This window comes from Anarrhichthys ocellatus, unplaced genomic scaffold (assembly GCF_004355925.1).
Source record: "Anarrhichthys ocellatus isolate YVR2014 unplaced genomic scaffold, GSC_Weel_1.0 scaffold1, whole genome shotgun sequence".
Taxonomy (NCBI): domain Eukaryota; kingdom Metazoa; phylum Chordata; class Actinopteri; order Perciformes; family Anarhichadidae; genus Anarrhichthys; species Anarrhichthys ocellatus.
Window position 1 is genome coordinate 8833193 of NW_022280031.1, and position 24833 is coordinate 8858025.

General features: G+C 39.8%; 2 protein-coding genes across 3 annotated transcripts; both read left to right on the plus strand.

Annotated features, from left to right (window-relative positions):
• The first annotated feature begins 1940 nt into the window (after positions 1 to 1940).
• On the plus strand, positions 1941 to 16723 carry dgkab (diacylglycerol kinase, alpha b). Of its 2 annotated transcripts, XM_031846505.1 has the most exons (24): positions 1941 to 2099; positions 2892 to 2977; positions 4661 to 4737; positions 5088 to 5232; positions 5673 to 5747; positions 5917 to 5966; positions 6669 to 6743; positions 7102 to 7218; positions 7363 to 7480; positions 7676 to 7764; positions 9347 to 9457; positions 9550 to 9648; positions 9752 to 9802; positions 10683 to 10756; positions 10902 to 10976; positions 11051 to 11136; positions 11218 to 11307; positions 11407 to 11567; positions 11646 to 11710; positions 11831 to 11921; positions 12673 to 12853; positions 13010 to 13130; positions 13256 to 13316; positions 14394 to 16723. In XM_031846505.1, exons 2-24 carry the CDS (start codon positions 2905 to 2907, stop codon positions 14472 to 14474), a joined length of 2166 nt encoding a protein of 721 aa, XP_031702365.1. In that variant the 5' UTR covers positions 1941 to 2099; positions 2892 to 2904; the 3' UTR covers positions 14475 to 16723. The 2 variants fall into 2 exon arrangements, with proteins under 2 accessions (XP_031702365.1, XP_031702449.1); XM_031846589.1 differs by lacking the exons at positions 1941 to 2099; positions 2892 to 2977; positions 4661 to 4737; ... (2 more) ...; positions 5917 to 5966; positions 6669 to 6743 and adding an exon at positions 6759 to 6978.
• A 1405-nt stretch (positions 16724 to 18128) lies between these two features.
• On the plus strand, positions 18129 to 24512 carry LOC116383318 (probable nuclear hormone receptor HR38). Its single transcript, XM_031847093.1, has 7 exons — positions 18129 to 18246; positions 19756 to 20597; positions 21292 to 21421; positions 21663 to 21826; positions 21976 to 22178; positions 22287 to 22465; positions 22570 to 24512. The coding sequence occupies exons 2-7, from the start codon at positions 19758 to 19760 to the stop codon at positions 22824 to 22826; spliced, it is 1773 nt and encodes a 590-aa protein (XP_031702953.1). The 5' UTR covers positions 18129 to 18246; positions 19756 to 19757; the 3' UTR covers positions 22827 to 24512.
• The last annotated feature ends 321 nt before the right edge of the window (positions 24513 to 24833 follow it).

Consider the following 24833-nt stretch of genomic DNA (forward strand, 5'->3'; position numbering starts at 1 on the left):
ATTTACTGCAGCTGTTGATTGTAACTGAAGCCCTTTATCGCCACCTACCGCCTCGGTTTATAATGCAGGACTAAGCATTATCTCCAGGATTGTTTCACTAAATATGACTTCTATTAGCATGAAAGTTCGTTCTTGACCTTGGAAACAGAAGTTTGACATAACAATTCAAGGCCCACTTACTGGCATTTTCCCAGGGCTTTTAACCATTGTACGCAGTCTTCATCAACAGATGGAACTTGCTCAATGATGGATCTGTTGGCTTGTGAGCTATAGCTATGTTGACTTCATAGCTATTATGATTTCATCCATAGCAGTTGAAGGACTTCTCGTCATGTCAAAGTCAAAGACCCGGTCCACTAAAAAAATGTTTTGCTTATTGTCACATCACTTGGATTTATGAGCTCACTGTGCAGAACGATGTATGTACAGAGTTTTACACTAAAAACAGTTTTCAAAATAATCTGCTGAAAGGGGAAGTTTCTCTGTGCTCACCTTAAATCTGAGTTTAAGACGTGTATGTACAAGCATGATTTGTGACATCACAACTCGCTTGAAAGCCAATCATGGTCCATTATGCAAGTGTGAAATTCGAAACCTCAAGTGCACATAGACTGAACATGAACTGTTCCGTGAAGTAGGAGACATCTTGTGTCCAGTAGTTGAACTTTTTTTTTTGTTAAATCTTTTTAACAAATATTTGCATTTTCATTGATTCTGGATGTATATTTTTGTGATTATATGTAATTTGGGATTTTTTTTACGAGGACATTCTTGTGGAAGAGTATTTTGTACACATCATTAAAATATATCTGGAAGATATGTTTATGCAGCAAAGTTCATTTCAAAACAATTCCATTAACATGGTCGACTTACTTCACGAAGAAGACTGTGTAAACAGTAAGTGGACCTTGAGTTGTTAAACACATTTCACATGTGATAAATGGCATACATGTGATTTTTAGATCCTATGTTAAATGTAAAACAATGTCACATGTTATATCATAAAACATAATTTCATATGTGATCAATTTACATAACATGTGGTTTTGAGACATTACTTTGCTCACATACGCAGTAGCAATATTTTTCCGTAATTAATTGCAAGTATGTATTTTATATATACTACAATGCATTGCAAACATATTATTATATGCAAAATATGTGTCCATTGCATTGGGCCCAGATGATTGGTCTATTTATTTATAGGCACTGTCTTTGCATCTTTGCATGACTCCTTTCTCCTTTTCTTTGTCCACACTGTGGTCATGCCATGCCAACTTTTTTTTTCCAAATATGCTCTGTGGTTCCTTCATGTTTCCCATCTTTCCCTGCCATCACATGCATATATTGTTCTTTCAGTTGGAGACTATACGGACCATGGTACCTTTAGTGTCACTGCCTCACCAGAAAACCTTTGACCTGCCAACTGGTCCTCCACTTTCAGTTTGTGGGATTTTATCTTCAGTGCATTTAGCGTACTGCACTCACTGCCTCAGCATATCTTATCAATGTGTCATGGACCTCAGCCTTTCTTAAAGAAAATTGGCAGAAAAGCAAACAGTTTGATTACACCTGTTCAAGTATAGCTTCTATTTCAGACATGTCCTCAAATAATGTTGATCATTTGATACCAAATAAGGACAATTAGCAAAATTACAGTTCATTGAAAATGTTAAGGCCCAGTCCGAGCCAATTTATAAATTCACATATAATATATATTTTATCTACATCTGCTCATTCACTCTGTGAACGCTGGAACCCAGAGAGCCTGAACCTCATTTTGAGGCTTAAAGCCGCAGTATTTAGAAAACGTGTTGACTTGTTGGCAGGGTGCAATAAATCAAACAAGTGTGCGTGTGCGTGCCTATTGCGTTTGTGTGAGTGAGGACACAGGCGAGATGGTGCCACTAACTGAAATTACGTCGCTAAAAGCTCCTCCTCCGCCCATTTCTTAATCCCTTATATCCGCTAATACCGCGACAGACGTTTTCCCACGAGCACCAACTGCCGTCAACCAACATATCAAAGTTCCGTGTTGTGAAGCTCCGAGTTCGGGACGCTTTTTATCTAGCTCCGCTGAAGTCTGAGGAGAGAGGAAGGTAAGGAGCCTTTATTAGTGTTCAGGCCTTAACCGGATGACTGAACACCTGTGCAGCACTTAGAGAGCATGGCAAAGTAAAAACTCGTACCTGCCACTCAGTGAAATGAAATAGCCTAATCCTGTCTGATGGACGCCCCTTAAAAGTTTGGTCTTAATTGATGATTTGTGATCTGCTTGGGTGTTTGTACAGTAAGTTTCTGATTAAGTTGATGGGGTATTACACTGTTTTTTGTGAGATAGGAGACTTGTGCAGAGAAGATGGGTGGACATGTACCAGCACAATTCATATTTCTACAGGCGGGTGACAAATTCATGTTTCTTTTCTGCTGGTGACAGTCATATAGCCTGTTATTATGTTATTGGCCTACATGTACCTCCTTATGGGCAAATCCTCATCTTGTCAGATCTTGTCACAAACTGTTGACTCATGTCCATGTTTCTAAGTGTGTCAACTAAAAACATGCATGACAAGACTTCCGTAACTTATTGAATGTCGTACAGTAAGTCTTATTGGCTCTGGTTTTAGGATTCATCCGCTAGAAGCCCCAGACTGTCTAAATATCTGGAACCAGACACTGTGGTTGATCAATTCCTCCCAGAGGGGAGTGTTTACTCACTGCTGGTATTTGCAATCCAAGGAATGGCGGCAAACCAGTTATTTCGACCCACCTACGACACAAAAGACTACCTCCTTGTTTCTGCAGCCTCTCTTGAGGTTAAGGCTTTGTCCTGGTGTTGTTCTCCTCCCTGTCATCTCTGTGACGCCCGTCATTGATTTCTCTTTGCTCAGTCAGCTGCTCGGCATGGCCTCGTCTGACGATACAGTAGGGTCTCTGACTCCCGTGGATTTTATCCAGTTGCAGCATTACATGGAATGTAAGTGTCATCTTCTCACTTAACTTTATTTCAAAAGTTATTAATATAACAGGCATGATAATGCTGCACATAAAACAAAGAGACCAGCTGAACAGGGAGTTTTCTCAGTCCTTGCTGTGGGGAGGTGGCAAGCAACACAATCTGTCTTTTGGAAAATCAATAGATCAATAGAGTCTAAATATGTATTGCTGTGTACAACTGCCTTTATATGCACTTATGACTTTATACGTGTATATAAAGAATAATGATTTGCATTGGGGGAATTAAACTAAGTGCTTGAACTCAAGAACTGTGTTAAGTGTTTCCATTTTATGCAAACTTACACTTCTACTCCACTACAATTCTGAGGGAACTGTCTTACTTTTTACTGCACTACATTTATCTGACAGCCAATAGTTACTTTGCTGATTAAGATTAAAAAAAAACCACAAAATGTAATCGGTTCATAAAATGTGACGCATTGCTGCAGATTGAACTGTATATAATGTAATTGAAATGAATTCCAGCTAGACGAATACACCTTCACATAAATGCATCAATAACAATGGTCAAATAATTTTCTTTCTATTTGTACTCCACTACAGTTCAGAAGGAAATATACATTTATTTCACAGCTTTAGTTACTAGTTAATTTGCAAATTAAGATTTCTATATAAAACACATTAAGAGCTTGTAAATAATGATGTTATAGTTATAAAGCAAACTAACCCACAAAATATACAAGTACAGCAGTTGTGCTATTGGCTGGCTACTATTTTTGCAGCATGGTGTTAGTACTTTTACTTCAGTAAAAAGATCTGAATACTTTATCCAACACGGATGATTTGGAAGTTGTGAGAAACAGAATGGTTGGTTCTGTGATGAGCAAAGGTAGAAACAAATACAAGAAGAGAAACGGAGCAAGACAAGCTGACACACTATAATCAATCAGAATGCTCTTGTAATCATGTATGTGCCGGAGAGTAAATGGGAGGGAAATGCTGAAACCTCTGTGCATGTTACTCCTGTGTGCAGAATACAAAATATACAAAACTGAGAGAGTAGATAAAAGGGCATTCTGATTGATTTGGGTGTGCAGACTTCTCTTTTACCCGATTGATCACTAACATACTTTAATGAGTTTCCAGCTACTTTCAAACTTGAGAATCTGACCTTTGGGAGCAGCACTAATCACAAACAACTCCAAACTGTAAGTGCATGCTTATGCGCCGCACTTCAAGCTAATATAATTAGATAGACTTGTTGACAGGAAGCAAAAAGGCTAAAAATATTCAGCTGTACACTCAGAGGCTTTGAATGAAATGAAATGAAAGGGGTATGTAAGCTTTTAGTGTTGGGGGGGGCTCTTTGGATAATGGATGAAAGGATAATAAACCCGCTCCTCTCAAACTGCACAGCCCAGATTTAATGTAGGATACACACAGTACGTCCACCTCCACAGTTAGTGACGAGCTCTCGTTTGTTTCCTGTTTTAGCTCTCAGGAGCCTTGTGATTAATGGGTGGGACAACCGGCAAACAGACAAAGAGCTCAATTAGTTACTAAGATTCTCTGCCCTCAGTTTAAATGTCGGAGTTTCTCTTTTCGTTGGTCGTGTTCGAAACAGATTCATAGAAAAATGTGTCAATAATTTAATTATTTTTTTCACATTTTTTTAATCCACTTCCTGATGTTCTCTTTGCAGACAGCAGTCGGAGGGTGAAAGATGTGATTAAGGAGTTTTACCCTGGTGGTCGGCTGGCTCAGCACGGCTTTGGAGAGGTGAGTCATGCAACAGATCAATGATACGTGTGCTAGGTCCTATTATTATTTTACAGGGTAGTCATTTCCCATTTCTTCCAATACATTTTGTCTAAAGTTTCAGAAAATAATTATTTAATTTGGTATTAATTATAGAAAAAAATTGAATTTCTTCATAAACGTCTTCTTCAATTAAAACCAAGTTTATATATATATATTTGTTTATTCATTTATTTCTGGGAATTTGTTTCTTCATTTAATTTAAACATGCACTTCTGCACATAATTTTTTCTTGTAGATTGTTAGGGAATTATCTTGAAATTACAGTTGACCTCGAGTCTCCTGACAATAACTTTCATTTCTTCCCACAGTGCGTGGATGCAGACGGTTTCTGTCTCTTTCTCAAGACCTACCTAGAAGTGGATAACTTCCCTACAGACTTCTGCCAACGTCTTTTTCAATATTTTCAACATGTGGAGCATGATGCGTCCAGCAAGAGCCGTCTGCCCAAAGGAGGTAAATCTATTTGAAAGCCTGATCTCTTTTTACACAACAGCATGGATCAGGCAGGTGATAAGAGGACAAACATGCTCGGCTCTGAGTGTCGTTGGGAATACCCCACATGCCATCCCGAAAATAATCAAAGCATGCTACAAAGAGTGTTTCCTGTTGGACACATTGTTCAACGCCCACCTGTTTGTTTGTTTGTTTCTTTGGGTTTATCTTATCTTAGTGCTGCGTCACAGGAATGAAGCCGTAGGCGTAGAGTCGCTTTGGAGATTAGTGGACCTATTCAGATAACCGACCTTCGATAGAATACTTGCTTTTATTGTTTTATTGCCGCAGTTCTACATTTTCATCCAGAAGTGAAAAGAACATGCTATTTTAAATCTCAGTAATGTAACAAAGGTTTCCAGTTTCGTCAAAAGGTTGATTCTGTATTTCTTTATCTTCAGGTGGGGTCTTTCTTCGTGATGTGTCCTGTTACTTCACAGTGCTGGAGGAAGGACAGCCACGCGAGAAGCTTGAATGTTGGTTTCATCCTCCTTTTGAACATTTCGTGACATTTTTATTAACTGCATTTAATGTACATTTTACCACTAATGAATGATTAAGATTGACGAATTGGATGATCTGGAAGGTCTGAGAAAGTGAAAAAAACAACGGTTGGATTACTGACTGACTTTGTTTTGCTTCTAGTTACCTTCAAACTTTACGATAAAGACTGCAACAAACTCCTGGACAGCTCTGTAAGTTACTCAAAATCACTGACAAGTTCCTCTGACTTCCCTGTGTTTACAATGTGTGCCTGAATTAACAAGATATTTGGGGTGCTTTTTTATTCACTGGCAACAGTTGACACATTTATTGTTTACAATTAGTTCTGTAAAAACGTCTCACGTCTAACTTACTGTTTTGTTTTGTTGGTCTTGGACCCCTTAACAAACACTGAAAAGTCGAATTATTCTGGGTTTTCAATAAGTAAGCTTCTCTCTATATGTAATTTATAAGTTGAAATGTTGAGGGATGAATATGCAGAACAGGAAATGCCGCTGACTGTTAACATCCAGCTAATGTATTTCTTGCTGGTGCAACAGCTGGCAACATGGAGCGGCACCCACATCCACTTTTGAAAACTGTAAATAAAGGCTAATTAATACTACAGTCTTGTTCCTCCACTGCATATTTGAAAAGCCTTATTTAAGATATTTTAGATCTTAACAGTCTGATAATCATAAACCATCCATTTTCAAAATAAAAGGGGGAAAAACAAAACAGTTTTCGAAGCCAACCGTATATCATCAATAAACAAACAAGTAATAATTAAATAATAAGACCCAACTGCAGTTAGACTACATTTAACTTACAGTATTTTTAGTGGCTGGTTTTGTTTGTAATTTGTCAGAGGTCACAGTATTTTGCACAAGATGACCCTGTTGTCTCTCCATCAGGAGGTGGATTGTATAATCGCCCAGATGATGCGAGCTGCTGATTACCTCGGCTGGGACGTGACTGAACTAAGACCAGTATGAGTCTCATTTTGATCCATTTTTTCTTTTTAAGCTTCTATGTTTTTTTTTTTTTTATTCTGTCATTTATGACTTTTCACAAGAAGTCTACATGGGGAGTGTGATAACATAACATTTGAAGTAGGAGAGTTTAAGTTTGTTTTCAGAAAGAGAGCTTACGCTGAGCAGAGCTTGAGCAACCCACTGCCCCTAAATGCTTAGACTGGGTTAAATGCATTGGTCAAATTGAATGGTATGTGTGTATCAGATCAATAAAGTAAAGTTTAAGTTAATAACAGCAGCTGACAGATGTAAAAGGAAGTTTACTATGCAAGAGTTAGACGATGAATAACCAGCAGTTTTTGTAATTGGACAGGTGCTCAAAGACATGATGACAGCGATCGATGTGGATGACAGTGGGACTGTCACTCTGGAGGAATGGGTGACGGGAGGCATGAACAACGTGCCTTTACTTGTTCTGCTTGGACTGAAGGTGACGGAACAATCATGCGACTCCACATGCAGCACCTAAACATCCCCTCTTTTGTTAATGAATGAACCAACTCGAAATTTTAACTTTTTTCAGTGTGATCAACTGCGGTTCCACTTTTCTTTAATTTAGTCTTCTCACCCACAGATGACGGAGAGCGATGGACAGCATATTTGGAGGTTGAAGCACTTTAACAAGCCGACATACTGCAGCGTGTGTCAGAGCATGCTGCTCGGCCTCGGGAAGCAGGGACTCTGCTGCACCTGTAAGAGCTCACGGCTGCCATCGGGGGGCAACCATGCACCTCGTACACAATACAAATGAAGCAGAGGAGTTCACTTATAACATTCATTATTTGTTCATTATTAGATATATTCTGCTATAGAATCATATATGTTTTAGTTGAGAACACTTTATCTTGAACTCAGTCACCCCTGTAACATTTGTTCTTCTCCCTCAGTTTGCAAGTACACCATCCACAGTCATTGTGCCAACAGGAATCCTGAACCCTGTGCCCGTACCTTTGTCGGATCTAAAAAGGAAATTGGTGTAAGGACACACACGACAACTCCGCTGCATTTCCATTTCCTTACATTACATTTACTGTAGCTAAATTAAAGGATTAGTCCATTGATATTCTATGTCAACAAATCCCATGACAACCAACCTAAAGTAACATTGCATTAGGCCGTCTCTCAATACTTTTACCAACGTCCCTACTGCGGCAGCCATTACCGAGCCAATTGACCCTTCACTAAGTCCCACCCCTTAAATGCAGACTGGCCAATCATAGCGTAGCGTTAGCCAGCTCTGACCAGGGTCCTGACAACTAACCGGCTCTGCTCCATAGACTTTTTTCCCAAAAATGAGATATTTATTCAGGGAGTGCAGTTAGTGACATTGTGGACTCCATGGTAACTTTAGCTCTGACAGCTTGATGGAGTAGCAGCGAGCAGCAGAGCTTAGCAAAGGGTCAATTTGTTCCTTTTTGTTCACAAACTAACAAACTAAAAAGACAACAACGATTAATTTTTAAAAGAGGCAAAAAAAGAAATGTCTTAAAAAGGAGGGCTGCAGTAGTTTTTGCAAATGTCCCGAAAAAGGAGAAAATAGTGCATTCATTGTGCGATTGACTTAAAATAAACTGCTGATGTAAATGGTAATGAAGGTCCATGTCAAGCAGTGCAACAGTGTGTCTCATCGGTGTGTTTTTGAACAACAGTGGAGCTCTCAATCTTTAGAAATGAAATCAGGCTGTGGGTAAATGGACATGTTAGTGATCAATTCATGTTGGATTTGGTCATTTCATAAGATTAGCTGACAATTAGAAAATTATAGAATATGTTATATCTTATCTTTTTTGTCACATTTAAACCAAATCTGTGGAAATATCTAGAAAATGAACCCTGAGTTATTTAGTTTTTAAAACTAGTGTTTTCAAGGTCAAGAACTGAAAGCTCGTATCTGTCAAGTGTTTATATCCACGTCAATGCTCTTTTTACTGACCAAAAACCAAACGCATTAACGACAGGGAACGTCACAGTGCATTAGTCTGTAATAAGTGCAGCCCATCTGTGTTTTTTAAGAGCAGATTACAGCCGGTACAGTCTGCTCTGCACATCTCCTTAATGTCCTGATTTTGCAGAAATGTAGACAATGATGTGGTCACTGTCATCTTTTCTGTGTAGTGTCACAACCACAACTCACGACCAGTAAAGGATCACAAAGGAACTGACCAAGTTTCGGTATCTGCTTCCAGAGGTGCCAGTGTGTGCGATAGGGATATTTGATCTGTTTATGCGTGTCTCCTTGTCAGTGGTTATCCAAAATGTCATAAATCTGACGCTGTCTCCGCAGCTGCTCTGTTGAGGGTGTGGTCTGTGCTGAGTCTATTAAATTGAACTATAACATAATTTTTGCTGATGTCGTTCGGGGCTGGTTTGTGGTTTGGCAATAGTGAACATGAATCTTGGTCTTGGAGCGGAAGTTGTACAACACCATAAGACTTGACATTATGAGTAGAAGAACAAGTGGACATTTTTCTGGGTAATTAGAAATGGACAAAGTAGTAGTAGTAGTGAATTAAACCTTTTTCCTCAGCCTCCTCTTTTTCTTCTCCTCTGTGTCTCAGGTAGCAGCTCACGACTGGATCAGAGCGGACTGTAAGTCCACCAAGTGTCAGGTCTGCCACAAGAAGATCAAGACTTTAGCGGGGAGGCGTTGTGTGTGGTGCCAGGAAATGGTGAGGAGCGTGTGCGTGTTTGGACATGAATTAGATGAATTAGAGAAGAACTCTTTGCTCTATATGTTAACTGAGACTTGTCTTCTTTTAAGCGTCACAATGAGTGTATTTTCTCTGGCTTATCGTCCTGTGATTGTGGGCCGCTGAGAGATCATATACTTCCTCCGTGGGCCATACATGGTGTGTCAAAGGTATAATGAGCAGCACCATTAATTTAGCTTGAGCAGATTTCGATTTTTAGGATAATTGTAAGTTAATTATCCTTTTTCTTTTGTTGTCCCGTGTTTCCTGCAGGAAGAAGACAGCAGCTTGTTAAACGTCACCCCTGATGGCCACATCCTGCAGGTCTGCTGTCATCAAATCTTCCTACACACTTTTATTCCTTTTCCAACTGTACACCCGTGTGTTTTCTCTGCGAGATCTCTTTCAAGTGGTCTGCTCAAACTACCATCTGCATATCACTGCTTTTGGAGAATCTCAATTTTTTGTGATTCGTCATGTTATTTTTGGAAGATTTTCATGTTAAAAAGGACTGCGCCAGTGTCTTTGTAGTCTGTTTGTATCAGTTCAGTGTGTTGGATGAAGTCCTGGTCAAATACGCCTGTCATGGTTACATCAACTTCAGCTGTGATAAACCCACTGGTCCAATATTTACATTTAAAGTACCAGATACTCACCTCCTGTCACAAGCTTAAATCATATTAGTGTCAATATATTCCAATGGAAGCAATAGTAAAAAGTAACAAAGCTTACAGAGAAACCTCCTGCAGCATAATCCCCTTCTTAAAATACATGACCAAATACACTGCTTCTGTTTGCAGTTTGGCTCAGTTAGCTTTGTGTCCTTATGAATGTTCATTAAAGCACATTTTTCAACATTTACCATCAACATTTTTTTAAGTGGAATTTTCCTAAAATCTAAAATGTATCTCTCATGGCAATTACAATATATCATCATAATGTTTAAATATTATTAAGGAAACTCAAACTTTTTTTGGTGCAAGACACACATAGAAGTCATGGTGTATGGTGTTCATGTATAAACCAAGCCTATTTCCTTAAAAAACCTAAATCTTCTTTATTTGACAAAGCAAAAGTTTGAATGATTCTGCCTCTTACTTATTATATAAAATATGTGCAGTCGCCTGACTCACAGCATGTGTCCATATATCCTTACATATCACGTTTGTGTTCTTCAAATTAATTAATCTGTATTCTTCTTCAGATTGTTCCAATTCTAGACACCCACCCTCTGCTGGTGTTTGTGAACCCAAAAAGTGGAGGAAAGCAGGGTGAACGGTAAGCAGCCTAAAGTCTCGATATGTTTGCGTAACTTTCTTTTACTGTAAAAATAATCCTTCCATTTTTATGTCATTTTCAGAATATGGCTTCTCTCACTTCCTGGTTGTTTTTATTTGTGTGTGTGCTTCTCTGTTTTCCACAGAGTGCTCAGGAAGTTTCAGTACCTGCTGAACCCACGTCAAGTGTACAACCTTTCCAATGGAGGTCCTGCTCCAGGGTACAGTTCACTTTCACCACTGTAACTTTACACGCTTGAGTTTGTTTACATTAATGATGCCTTTGTTTCTTCAGACTACAATTGTTCCGCAATCTGCGCAAGTTCAGGATCTTGGCGTGTGGAGGAGACGGCACCGTCGGGTGGATCCTGGATGCTATAGGTACTGTGGGTCATTTTGGGGTTTCAGAGAGGTAATTAAGATAAACATCTCTAAGGTTGAATAACGTGCCTGTGATTTCAGACAAAGAAAACCTGCAGGTGCATCCTCCAATAGCTATCCTGCCTCTGGGCACGGGGAACGACCTGGCTCGCTGTCTGCGCTGGGGAGGAGGTAAAACCATCAGCACATTAATTCTACTCACTGAGGTATTGGCACTGACGTTGGAGCCCTGCATTTAATGTATCTGCTTCCTCTGTTATCCCACAAAAGGCTACGATGGGTCAGACTTGAGAGAGATCCTGGAGGTGATCGAAGCTAGCATGTTGGTTCCCATGGACCGCTGGAGCATCCAGGTGATACCAGACAACCCCCAAGAGGCTGGAGACCCTGTGCCCTACGAGATCATTAACAACTACTTCTCTGTTGGAGTGGTGAGTCATTGCCTCAGCAGGAAGGAATGGGAACATCATTCATTGAAACGTGAATACATTACCTTTTGACTTTGACAGGATGCCTCTATCGCTCATCGTTTCCACTCCATGAGAGAGAAACACCCCCGGAGGTTCAGCAGCAGGTGAGGATTCACACTCAACTGTCTGAACCAAGAGAATTTTCTAATAAAAAGTGTAACAGAGCTTTTTTTTTTTTTTTTCAAATAATAAAGGGGAAGCTGTTGTTCTCTTTTGTTTTTAAGAATGAAGAACAAACTTTGGTATCTTGAGTTTGCCACGTCTGAGACCATCTCTGCGTCTTGCAAGAGGCTGAAGGATTGTCTCACGATTGAGGTTAGAATATCTAATACAGTCATGTAGCTGTTGCGCCAAGTTATTATTTGTAATTCACATAATTCCACCATAATAATCATGCAATCGATTCTAATGAGTGTGCACCTTTGTGTCTGTACATGGCTAATCTCATATTCTGTTGCAGCAAACTGCATAATATTTTGCGTGCCCAGTTATGTCTGCATGCTCAAGGGCCTCTTCTGGTTGCGGTGTCTCTCAATATCTCAAAACTCCTTTTACTGTCTCTTTGTACTGCCACTGACTGCCTTGTGACTCCTTTGTCTACTGTAAACAGTCCCCTGACTGGTAGGGCCTGCAAATGATAAGATAGCTGAGTTTGTCACTTTCAGTGTTTTGGTCAGTGTGTTCGGCTAACAGCTAACAGCTAACGGCACTACCAGTACACACACTGCAGAGTATATCACCGCCACTCAGTCGCTCCTAAGCGAGCAGACATCTTGGTGTGTTTCATTTTATTTTTGGCAAGATTGTATGAGATGTCTTACACAACAACTTTAGGCCAATTGCTTACAAACATGGCGCTTGCGGTAAGTGTTTTTTTTACAACGCCTTACAGCCCTTTATTTTCTAAAGAGGGGTTAGCCAATCGTGGGTTGTACTCATTCAATCACACAATACAGCAGTGGTGGTTCCAGACACACCTGGGGGAGATCTGCACTCTGAGTGTACCTGTTTGTCATGTTCTAGTTTTTTTCAGTTGCGTAACCAACATATTGTTTGCCTCCACCAGTGCTGTGGAAGGTCTCTGGACCTGGGCAGCATGTCTCTCGAGGGCATAGCTGTCCTCAACATACCCAGCATGCACGGAGGCTCCAACCTCTGGGGCGAGTCCAAGAAGCCTGATATCCGACCATTGGTGGAGCCCAGTGAAGTTATCACTGACCCTGAACTTCTTAAAACAATCTCTCAAGGTTTGTACATCACCAAATTCATTATGTCAAAATATTGTCAGTAAGCCTTTTCTGCCTTTTTGCGTGCTAGTGCCATCAACCTGGTTGTTTGTAAAACTTATTTAATCTTTTACAAACTCTCTGAACTTGATTTGTGAGTGTTTCGTCACTCTGCAGATATGACTGACAAACACTTGGAGGTGGTGGGGCTGGAAGGAGTCATAGAGATGGGACAGATCTACACTGGACTGAAGAGCGCCGGGCACAGACTAGCTCAGACTTCCCAAATTACCATCAGGTTGTGTACTTTTACCTACAGATGGATGATAATAACAAAAAATACCTGACCTATTTATGTGGCCATTGTTGTGCATTGCAGTATAAATAGCACAGTATAATTAGATCTCTCCTCCCTGTGTGCAGGACAATCAAAGCCCTGCCCATGCAAATCGATGGGGAGCCCTGGATGCAGCCTCCATGTACTGTAAGTGACTATAAACCAGTGTAATTCAGTGCGAAGAGACGTCACATATGAGATTCATTAAAATCAGTGATTACAGCATTGTAGTGCACAACAAAGTTAAATGTATTCTTAGATTTGTTTTGTGTAGATAAGAGCAACACGGATAAGAGCAACAATATTTCAGTTAGCAAAACATAGTAAATATTCACCCTGATTATGTTTGTCTGTGTGAGCTGCTTAAAGCGGGTAAGAGAGGGCTGAATCTATGATGGCTCAGGGCTATCGCACAGCATGTGTTTGAGGGCTCTCCTTTTGAACATTACATTACAGTTATTTAGAAGACGATTTTATCCAAAGGGATTTGGTTATCGCACCAAAACATTGTGAGCAATTTGGAGGCTGTGCCTTGCTTATTTGAACAGGGGAAGCTTGAGGATCGATCCATTAACCCTGTGATTCATAGCAAACCACCAACTGAGTCACAGTCCCCCAGTTACCCACAATTCATAGTGTCAAATCTTCAAAACGAAGCCAGGGGAAATCAGGTTTTCATGCAAATAGCAGCAAGGATGTCTATTTCTAATAGTTGCTCTATCCTCATTGATAAATGTTGGGCAGACAAAATGTTAAAAACAGCTTTCAGTACAATGCAAAACAATTCAACAGCACCACAAACTTTAGCCTCAAAAACGATCGTACAGTTGAATCAACGCCTCTCTAAATCAGTTACAACATGAACTGGCTGGTGCTTGGTGTACCTTATAAACTGGCCACTGAGTCTTTGGAGTCCTTGCACCCTGTTATACTCACTGATCATGCATGTGATGTCATTTAGAGTCAGGTGGATTCAGTGCTCAGGGAGAATATTAGAATATTGGAGAGCTGAAATAACACAGAAAGTGATGTGTCTTCAAAGAAGAAGAAGTACGCATTTTGTTTATTTCATGAAAATGGGAATCATTGATTTAATTTAAGTAGAGATGTTTTTGGACAGCTTATAAATTACACTGAGTTGATCAGATATGGATCAAATTTAAAAGTATTTATACACAAATAATTAAATTGTTGATCACTAAAGTTGTTTTATATTTATTATAGATCCACATAACTCACAAGAACCAAGCTAACATGATGATGGCTGCGCCAACAAAATCACCCGGCCTCTTTCACCACAAGTAGATCAATGCTTCCACCGCACGCTCCAGTCTGCTAAGTGGCACCACACGGCACCTATATTACTGTAATGATGCAGGATGAAAGAGAGACGTCCATCTCTGAGTGTGTAACTGTGCGTTTCTTTTATTCAGTATTAGTGTGTATGTTTTATGCACTTAATCCCTGATATAATTCTACATAATTTCAGTAGTACAGACATCTACACTGACTGAACGAATCTAAAGAGCAAATTTCACTTCTCAGTCTGATTGTTGCTATTGTGTGCCAACTTAAATGTAATGCATTCATTGTTTGTCATTTAAATAGCAGAGCATGTTGTGTATCTACAGTGTGTGGATAAGGAATATATTTGCTTATGTTGTGATTGTGTTGTGGTTAATCACATTTACAGTAGTTTCATCTATACTTCCTAAGGCAGCTGGTGATAAACTGGCTTTGTTCAGCCTTCAGGGGTTCACAGCAGCTCACCTTGTTCAACAACACTATTCTACCTGTCTGTTCCCGTGTCTTTCTGTCAGTTTTCGGTGTTCATCCACCTGAAAGAAATATATTATTCATCATTATTTCAGTGTAAAGGAATGATGTGAGAAACACTTCACTGAATGTGACTGAATGGAGTTTTATAAAGATTTTCTCTACAGTTTTAGTCCTGAAAGTGCTGGGCAGAGGGGGTTTGATTGAGCTTTTAGTAGAAGTTTAGTATAAAAAACAGCATTCCACTGTATTTAATACATTAATGTTTCCTATATGTTGTTGTTCTGTAGCTTTGCATACAATTTTATCTTTGGATCATCTTTGTAACAAGACGCTTCCATTGCTTAGGCTTTCTTAATTTAGTCACGCAATACACAGAAGCCTTCAGAAATGTAATAAAATAAGATATATTCCACCGAATAATATATTTTGTGACTGGAAAAATGGTGATGTGATGTGCATTATGTGTCTGTCAGCCATCAGTTGTCTTGTGTTCAGTCTATTAGTGCGTGCAGTAGTAGTACATGTATGTAACATGCCTGCATGTTCAGTTATTAACTTGTCTTAATGTCAGATTGTGTAGCTGTCATTTGCATGTGTGTCTTGACAATGTTGCATACTCTGTGCTCATACAGCATCACATTGACAACATTTATTGAATTTTCCTCAGAAATAATTACAATCTGTCGCCCCACTACAAGTCTCTTTGTAATATAATGTCCGACCTGTTTATATGTGTTGCACTGTATGTCGCAGCTGAATATGAAGCTCTCACACTGTAATGAGACAGACTTCTACCATAAGGTGCGACAGAATGAGGATACAAAATAACACATTTTCATCTAAATGTTAAACTCTTTTAATGGACAAATGCTAGAATACCTGAATGTTTACATGGTCATAAGAACCATATAAATCACAGTTCTTAATAACATGCTGCTTCAACTGCTTTCAAAGTAGAAAGAACCAACATTTGCCTGTAAAAACATCTTTAATACAGCTAAACTGTAATCCCATGCTTATCTGCTATAAAGAGTGTGTATGGGTGCTTATATTTGAAAGTATTGACTTGTGCATTTATTTAAAGTATTAGGCTATATGTTTATGTAATAGTAATGTGCATTCAGCCCACTTATTGAAATTCTAAATTTGAGTTGCTTAAATCTCCCTAAATCCAAAGCATGGCAGCCTACAGTGAGGCAGGCTTTGCCTCAATGTGGGAGGGAACGCAGGAGGCCTAATCCAGAAGTGGTGAGGAGAAGTGGCAACAGAAAACGTTAGTGTGTGTGTGTGTCTGTGCGTGTGCGTGCACACAGCACACTTGAACTCTTGTGAGAAGGCATCAGACATTACACATAAGGAGTCTCTGATGATGGAGGAAAGAGCAGAGAGTGGAGTTGGTGGAAATGAAAGATTAATCAAATATATTTCCATCCTGCAGATGAAAATCAAAATGCAAATCTTAAAAAGTAGGTGAGAAAATTTTATATTTAAATGTGAAATCTCCTTTGACTTTTTTTGAGTGTGAAAGGAGTATCCAGTGCTGGCAAAGCAACATCATTTCATTTCATCGTTAAGTTTAATTAAACAAAAGACACAAGACAAGTCTGTCAAAATGTGCCAGTGCTAACTTATGGTAACATACTGTATACAAACCAATTCTAAACATAAATTTACTTATTTCAAGACCATACAAGAAACAAGTAAGAATTCAGATTGTTGTATCCAGACTGTGGTCGAGCTTCAGGTGCATAAATGGACTACTTCACAGAATTCGACTGTTTAATTGACACAACTCCTGTTTAATTAAAACAAGCAATATATTTTGTCTTTGTATTTATATATGTGTGCATACTACATGCCAGCATGTGTGTTCTTGCATGACTAAGTGAAAGTGCCATAAAGAATCATTTCAGTCTAGTCTGTCATTTTATATTCATACTGCACAAAACACAGCATCATGTGCAATCCCCTTAAATTGACTCCATTCCCGCAGGTCTGTTTAGATCCTCTTAACTGGTTCTCACGCTGAATGATCCCTCTCACTTTCTTCATAATTAACAGAGAAACTAGATCACTCCCAAAGATCCCCCGAGAGAGTTTAAGTGTTCGTGTGGTTTTTTTTTGGTTGTTGGGTATTAATAAGGGGTATTAGGTGATGCTTGGATTGATTTTGACAAATGGACACCTGCAGCTGTGGCATCCATGGTGCAAATTTGTTGTCACATCTCTTGAATTTAACGTGTAATTGACATATTTTGTGGGTCAGAATTTAGATGTCAAAGTGCTCACAGGATTAGTGTGTCTAATGCAGTCTGTCTGGATTAGAGGCCTCCTGTATGGAGGGGATTTCCTCTTGTGATAATTGTCTGTTGTGAAATTTACATATTTGAAGTGTTCATTCGTAACCATTTAAAAAGTGAAACTTTGCTAAATGATTTCAGCTTAACTGTATTCATTGGTAATTGCTTGAAATGTATCATGTGTAATCATCTCTAATTTGAAGAAATACATGAAAATACATGTCAATTTTAAACATTATTGCATAAAGTTGACAAACAAAACTGAAACAGAATCAAACACAAAGCACTACAAATCATTACAAAGTATGAGTATATACAAGATTAAAAAAAAAAAACATAATTTAGTAACCGTTTAAAAAAAATCTTTCAATCATATTACATGGTAGAAATGTGTACTCCTGGTACCTTTTCCCCATGTTTACTTGAAAGATGCCAGAGAATAGGGAGTTTCTAGCCGTTCTGTGACAACAGAAATCATATTTTATGAAAAAAAACCAGGTGTTTCCTGGTCAGCCATGTGATAACACACCTCCCTGTTGTAAACGTGTATAGCATCTATATTTCCATTCATATAACGTCTGCACCTCCAAACTACGGCTATTTTTAGCCTTTCATCCAGTAATAGCCCCATGTGAGCGCCGCTGTCATTGTCGGTTTATATTTAGAACGCACGCTCCCCGGCTCTTGCGTCAATGGAATCCCGTTGTGCGTCACACGGAAGAACGTCTGCGTTTCGCTTACGCTGATTGGCTCGCGACCCGGAACGTTCCACCGCCCTGTTCACCATCTTTGGGCATTGACCCGCCTCTTTGTCGACGTAGCCAAAATAAAACAAGAGTGTATGGATCCGCCTGCGTTGGTCTGACCCAGTATGTGTGTGTGAGAGTGTGTTTGAATGAGTGTGTGTTCTGACAGCAGCTGGCAGGGGTGACATTCACCAGTTTCACTCGTTTGGAATAAATGAAAAGCTTAAAAATCCGGATATTTACATGAACCAGGTGAGTGAAAGTGAACTGTTTGTTTGCATGTTTTGATATTTATTTATTCAGGGGGCAGATTACTGCTGATATTAAATTGATATGCCTGCCTTTATCCTTCATTATAACTACTTTCATAATAATATAGGCTCAAAGCGGACTAGACTGCTGATACAACATTTAAACATATGCACCCTTTTACTCAAGTTAGTTTGATAGAAAATAATGTATAAAGATGTCATGCCTCAGCCTCCCTCTTTGCGTAGCAGCCAGAGCTATACAGTCAGTTGCAAGTTGGTTATGTACGAAAGCTAATGCTGTCTAATACAACATCCATGCAAATCTTCCTTCGTGGTTATAATGTTCAGTTATGTTGAAAAAAGGTTTGTTTATTCACTTAGACTACCCTCATTGATAAATTTGAATCAACGGCACTCTGTTAGAGCATTAGTTTTAGCTCTAGGTGTAGGCCTACCTAATAAACTTGAGCAACTGAGTGGAACTTTATTATTATGGAGAGAGGGGTATATTTTGTCATTAGTGAACCCTTGTCCTACAAATACTTCTGTTGCAACTGTACTATTCTCACAGTTTTATCAGCTGTCTGATCTATACGCTGAGCTTAATAGCTCAGAGTTTACGACAATATATTTTCATCTTAATGACTTAACATGATTCCACATGTATGTTTTATGTATTACCGTTGATATACAAGAAGATGTATAGAGTATATTTATAGGACTTAAAACACACGTTGGACACTTGAGTAGTGTCTAAGTTTGCAAATATTATTTAACAATGTGTGTGTTAAACAACAGTGATCAGGTGAGACGTGTGTCATTTTTGTATTGAAAAACACAGAGTGAGGAAGTTTGCACATGTAAATACACACCCATTCAGCCAACCATGCACACACACACATGCGCACGCACGCACGCACGCACACATAAACAGGCTTTGCCACCTTTCCTATTTCAGCTGGCATTCATCCCACCATGAAATACAATCCAGCAACACTCCCTGGTACGGCCCAAAGGGGGTTGCCCTCCACTGAAGGAGGTTTTCAAAGCATTAACAGCCAGTAACACAATATCTGATGATATCTGATTGCTTCACTGGATCTCCCTCTGCGTTTTCTAAAGAGGACTGATTAGTCCTAGAGCCAGACAAATGGCATGTAGAGGAAATGAGACCTTGTGTGTTAAAGGTGTTAAAGTAAGCTACTGTTTAGAAGGTTATAAAAGGGTGATTAGAAAACGCTGACCTAAACGAATATCTAATTATTGGGATGTCTGAACTTCAGTGCATGCATTACTCTATACGTATGTTTAGGTCGACAACTTCCTGTCAGCCAGTTATCCCAAGTGAATAATTATTTTACAATGCAGTTACTTACATAAAAAACATATTTTTTAAGTATTAAGACATCTAGACGATATAAATACAAACAATATTTATATAACATAGACAAAATTTGAGGTTTATTTTTCATCAGTTGTAATTGTTTTTGTTCTTTGTTCTTTGTCCTAGCAATGCCCTGTGTACAAACTCAGTATGCATCCCTGCCGCATGACAACTACTTCAGCTTTGAGTTCTTGAATCCTGACCTCAGTGCAAAACTGGTGATGGACATCAGTGGCCAAAATGACCAGCTGTCTACATCTTCGTTGCCCGGCATCAACACCTTGGTGGGAAATGGCTATGTGGGGGAGTTTGATGCTTATTCCTGCAAGATTACCACCTCCCCTCCCACCTCTACGGTTTCATTCAGCCACGCCGCGGTAGCTGAAAGCTCCTGCCCTCAGATGCAAAGCCAAGCCTTCAAGCTGGATGATCTTCAGGTGTATGGCTGTTACCCAGGTTCCTTTGCGCTGAGCTGCCTTGATGAAACACTATCGTCAGGTGGCTCTGACTACTATGGCAGCCCGGTTTATGCCGCTGCTTCCCCTCCAACATCAGGCTTTCAGGCCCAGTCTGCACCTGTGTGGGATTCCCCTTTCAGCCCCTACCCCTCAGCGCCCCCGTCCTCTATGGCGGATAAGGGTGCCATGGCCCAGCAGCTCTCCTTTTTCTCCTTCAGCAGCCCCGCACCAGAGCAGCACTCTCCCCTGGGGCACCATCAGGATGCTCAGCCAAGCCATGATGACCATTACTTTCTGCCTACTCAGCAGCATGTCTCTCCACTTCATTGTCCTCCAATGTCCCTGGAGCACGGACCCCTGGAAAGCCCCAGGATAGTGGAGGGGGCCATGATGTCTCCTAAAACCCACAACTCAGGATCCAGTGAGGGCCGCTGTGCAGTTTGTGGTGACAATGCATCCTGTCAGCACTATGGAGTCCGCACCTGTGAGGGCTGCAAAGGTTTCTTCAAGGTAAATAGCTGAACAGTATGTTTATTCTACTGAGTAGAGCCTGACGAGTCTTACATAGCCAGACCCATCTCCACAGCGCTTTGTCTGGCTCCACACATTATCATTCTGGTATAGGGGAAAAACGGTCTAGCATGTTTGTATTTCTTCAAACCATTCACAGTCGTCTTGGGCAGCATTAAGCACAGGATGCAGCGACGGTGCCGTTGCAAAATAGATAGCACAGATAGCGGAAGTTGAGGAGACTGCAGCTTGAGATACATGGCCAATGGCAGACTTACACCCACAGTCCACATCCGGTGAGTCAAGACTAGATTCTGATCGATAAATTGACTGGGACGACATATTGGCTGACAATAGCTTATTGCATATATTGGTAAAAGTAATGAGCCATTGCAGTACGAACATTCAAAGCTATGTTTGAAATAGTTTAGAAATAGTGATACCATACAAAGTTTGTCAACCAGAGAGCACTGACCACTTTCCATGTGCAATGTAAAGTGGTACCACTAAGTACAATTTTTGAGGGTAAAGTATTATTATTTAGACTTTTTGAACTCTAAAATTGCTATATTGGTATCAGCCTCAAAAATACAGTATTGGTCGGACTATATACTGAGTTAAGCCGACATAAGACAGAATGCAAATTTTATTTTATGTTTGCTCATAGTAATGTATTTTTTTTCTTGTTTGACAGCGAACTGTACAGAAAAATGCAAAGTATGTGTGCCTCGCCAATAAAGACTGTCCTGTGGACAAGAGGAGGAGAAACCGCTGCCAGTTCTGCCGTTTCCAGAAATGTCTCGTCGTGGGAATGGTCAAAGAAGGTAATGCAATATCAGACTCACTGTCAGTGACTAATGTATGACAAACTGGGGTTTGTAGTGACAGTCTTTTGAAACCAAAGCTAGGAATGACAGACATATGTAACCAGAGCCTTATGGTGCCAGCTGCAGAAAAAGAGAAACTGATACAGCAGTCGTTTTTTAAATTGTCACAAGAAGCGATGGCCATGTGAGCGTCACAAACGTATGCTTCAAGTGCTGCTTTCTTTCGTCCCTGTCTTAGTTGTTCGCACGGACAGCCTCAAAGGTCGCCGGGGTCGTCTGCCCTCCAAACCCAAGACTGTGGCCGAGGCTTCATCCACAACCCCCAGTGTCAACATCATAGCCTCTCTTGTCAGGGCTCATCTGGACTCAAACCCAACCATTGGAAAGCTCGACTACTCCAAGGTAAATCTAAAGACTTGCGGCATGTTCAGAGCTCATTTGTACCAATGAGATCATCAAAAATTCACTCAACACAGGTCAGCAAACATCTCATCGATGGTATTTACAGTTCTCTTCAGTAGCATTGACCCTTCCCTTCTCTTCCTCCTCAGTACCAGGAGACTGTGGTGAACCTGAAAGATAAGGAGGAAGCCAGTGATATCCAGCAGTTTTATGACTTGCTGACCGGTGCTTTGGATGTAATAAGAATCTGGGCTGAAACCATCCCAGGATTCACAGATTTCTGCACAGAGGACCAGGAGCTTCTCCTTGAATCAGCTTTTGTTGAACTCTTCATTCTGCGACTCGCATACAGGTCGGCTTCTTTTACAGTTAAAAAAAAATGCCATGTTAACTAATATTTCACAAGACTAATGTGCACCTTTCAATATGCTGATTGTACTATTGGTTTGAAACCTGACAGGTCAAATCCAGAGAAGAACAAGCTGATCTTCTGTAACGGTTTGGTCCTCCACCGACTGCAGTGCGTTCACAGTTTTGGTGACTGGATTGACTCCATCATGGATTTCTCCCAGAGCCTTCACCGCATGAACTTAGATCTCTCCTTGTTTGCCTGTCTTGCAGCGTTAGTTATCATCACCGGTGAGAGCCTTTGTTTGCTTATCATTACAGTGAAGCTCACTGCATTTTAATTGTATGTTTATATTCAGGACTGTGTTTCTCATGAGAACATTTTTTGCATCTAGATCGCCATGGCCTCAAAGAGCCCAAACGGGTCGAGGACTTTCAGAGTCATCTCATCACTTGTTTAAGGGAACATGTGAGCGGAAACGGCTCTGAACCGAGCCGGCCCAACTATCTTTCTCGTCTTCTGGGCAAACTCCCCGAACTGAGGACTCTGTGCACACAGGGCCTACAGCGCATCTTCTACCTGAAACTAGAGGACCTGGTCCCTCCTCCACCAATAGTGGAAAAAATCTTTATGGATACTTTGCCGTTCTAAAAAAACATGAACACAAATGTGTTATTTGTAAAGATGATAGACTCAAAGCACCTAATGTGAAGTTTTATCATTGAACTCTACTGGTGAACCTCCTTCTCACACTGACTTGTGTGCTGACGAATGTCTGACATTGTTCAAGAGACCATTATTTTTCTAACATTAAGTTTTAAAAAGGAGTATGGTACATGTGCGAGTACCGCATCAAGATTTATTTCAGTTCAATGAAACTGTAAAAGACGGAACTCAGTTCAGGACACTGTTTATACATATTTTTGTGTGCATTTGTAAACTGACTTTATTGCTGTGCTGGATGTGTGAATGTTGTCCTGCTATGCAGCTAGTAAGCCATGGATATTTGGGTAGATGCAATGCAGTATTACATACTCAGCTTTTCCTAAAATCAAAAGAACCACACTAATCTCTTAAAAAAACAGTGTTTAAAGTTGCTTTTTGATCCCACTAAGAAGCTGAGATAGTAGACTATTTAGTAGAAAAATGCAGGCAGAATCTCACATCCTGTTTCTTTAAAGAACTGTGGAGTCCTTATTTTCAAAAGGGAAATATTTACTAATTTCTTTGTATCACAAAAGATAGTTTTAATCCCAATTGTGCTCCTGTGGAAGGTCTCGGACCAAAGTTTACTCCTATTTTGATACTACCACTCAAAAACCTTATTGCCTTAAGCTAAGCAAAATGTTCTGCCATAACCCCATGCTGCAATTTTGCAACAACTTGTAAAGTCTGATGTTGGCAGAGTTACCGTTGAACTGCATGTCCCTGTAACAACACACTTTGTGGGCTTTTAAGAACACAAATTGACTAAATTCAAAGTGCCTTTTATCAAGCCTCACTCCTTCAACCATAATAAGTGACACTAAGTGAATTTTCATTCCAAATATCACATACAGTGAGATCCACATGTGAAATAATCAATTTCAGTGACACCATCAACATTTATTCCATATTTTAATATGATTTCCAGTCAGTGCCAGATTCTGATATGAAGTGCCTGAGGCATGTGATTTTTAATACAATTTAAAAAAGAGCGTACCATACTTGAACTCACAACCTGTACTGCTAAACTGGGAAGACATCAAGGGCCGACAGGTGGTTTAGGATCAACAAGTACTAAATCCTGTTCACATGTTCCTGTGGCAGGGAAATTCATAACTGCAACAGAGCCATTTTAAGATTAAGTTAAGTCAAAGCACATTTTACAGTCTCCCTGTATCCACAATCAGCTATACATACTCTTTATAAAATTAGTTTTTACCCAACATCGCTTGAAAATCCACACGCATAAGCACACATTTCATGTTTGATATCAACTGGTTTCTTGTCTTTGGCTGCAAATACATCACACTGCATGTGTTCGTGAAGCTCTCCTACCGTCTTCCACATTCTTCTCAGCTGTGCAGTTTTTGTATGTTGGATTTTCTTTTGCATTTTCATCTCCAAATATCTTAAGGAATCAAAAATGTGATGAGAAGATGAGCAGCTAAGAGCACTTACCCAAACAGTGTTCAAACAATATGAAGAACACTTCTTTCTTCTACTGTATGTGTTTTGTTTGGGACATGTGTGTGTGTGTGTGTGTGGACTTTGAAAAATACTGCCAGGGCTTTTGTAAAATGGTGCAGAAGTGTTAAAAGACAGAGAATATTTGATATTAAAAAAAATTTAAAATACACCACTGGTTTACGCCATGTTTGTGAGATTATACTTTCTAGGCTGTTTCTTCTAATACATCTTCGTTTCCTCTGGTTTATATTGGGGAATGTCGGTATTTAAGGGCCATCTCTCTCTTTACAATTGTGTTCCATTTCATCGTGGTACAAAATTCATGCAGTGTATATTACGTATTCTGTTTTTGGAAGCATTGGCTTACAAAAATGGTTGTAGGATAAGACTGGCAATGTTCTATATTTTGTTGTCAACACATCACATGAAAGACCAATCAACCCCGAGAGCTCTGGTTTATACTGATACTGATAAGAGAAATCTTTA

Bases quoted from the DNA above. Each gene is read 5' to 3' on its own strand.
- dgkab (XM_031846505.1), top strand. From the start codon at position 2,905: ATGGCCTCGTCTGACGATACAGTAGGGTCTCTGACTCCCGTGGATTTT. The intron at 5,748-5,916 runs GTTGGTTTCATC...TTTTGCTTCTAG, and splicing joins GCCACGCGAGAAGCTTGAAT to TTACCTTCAAACTTTACGAT. The intron at 11,137-11,217 runs GTACTGTGGGTC...CTGTGATTTCAG, and splicing joins GTGGATCCTGGATGCTATAG to ACAAAGAAAACCTGCAGGTG.
- LOC116383318 (XM_031847093.1), top strand. From the start codon at position 19,758: ATGCCCTGTGTACAAACTCAGTATGCATCCCTGCCGCATGACAACTAC. The intron at 21,827-21,975 runs GTAAATCTAAAG...CTTCCTCCTCAG, and splicing joins GAAAGCTCGACTACTCCAAG to TACCAGGAGACTGTGGTGAA. The intron at 22,179-22,286 runs GTCGGCTTCTTT...GAAACCTGACAG, and splicing joins ATTCTGCGACTCGCATACAG to GTCAAATCCAGAGAAGAACA.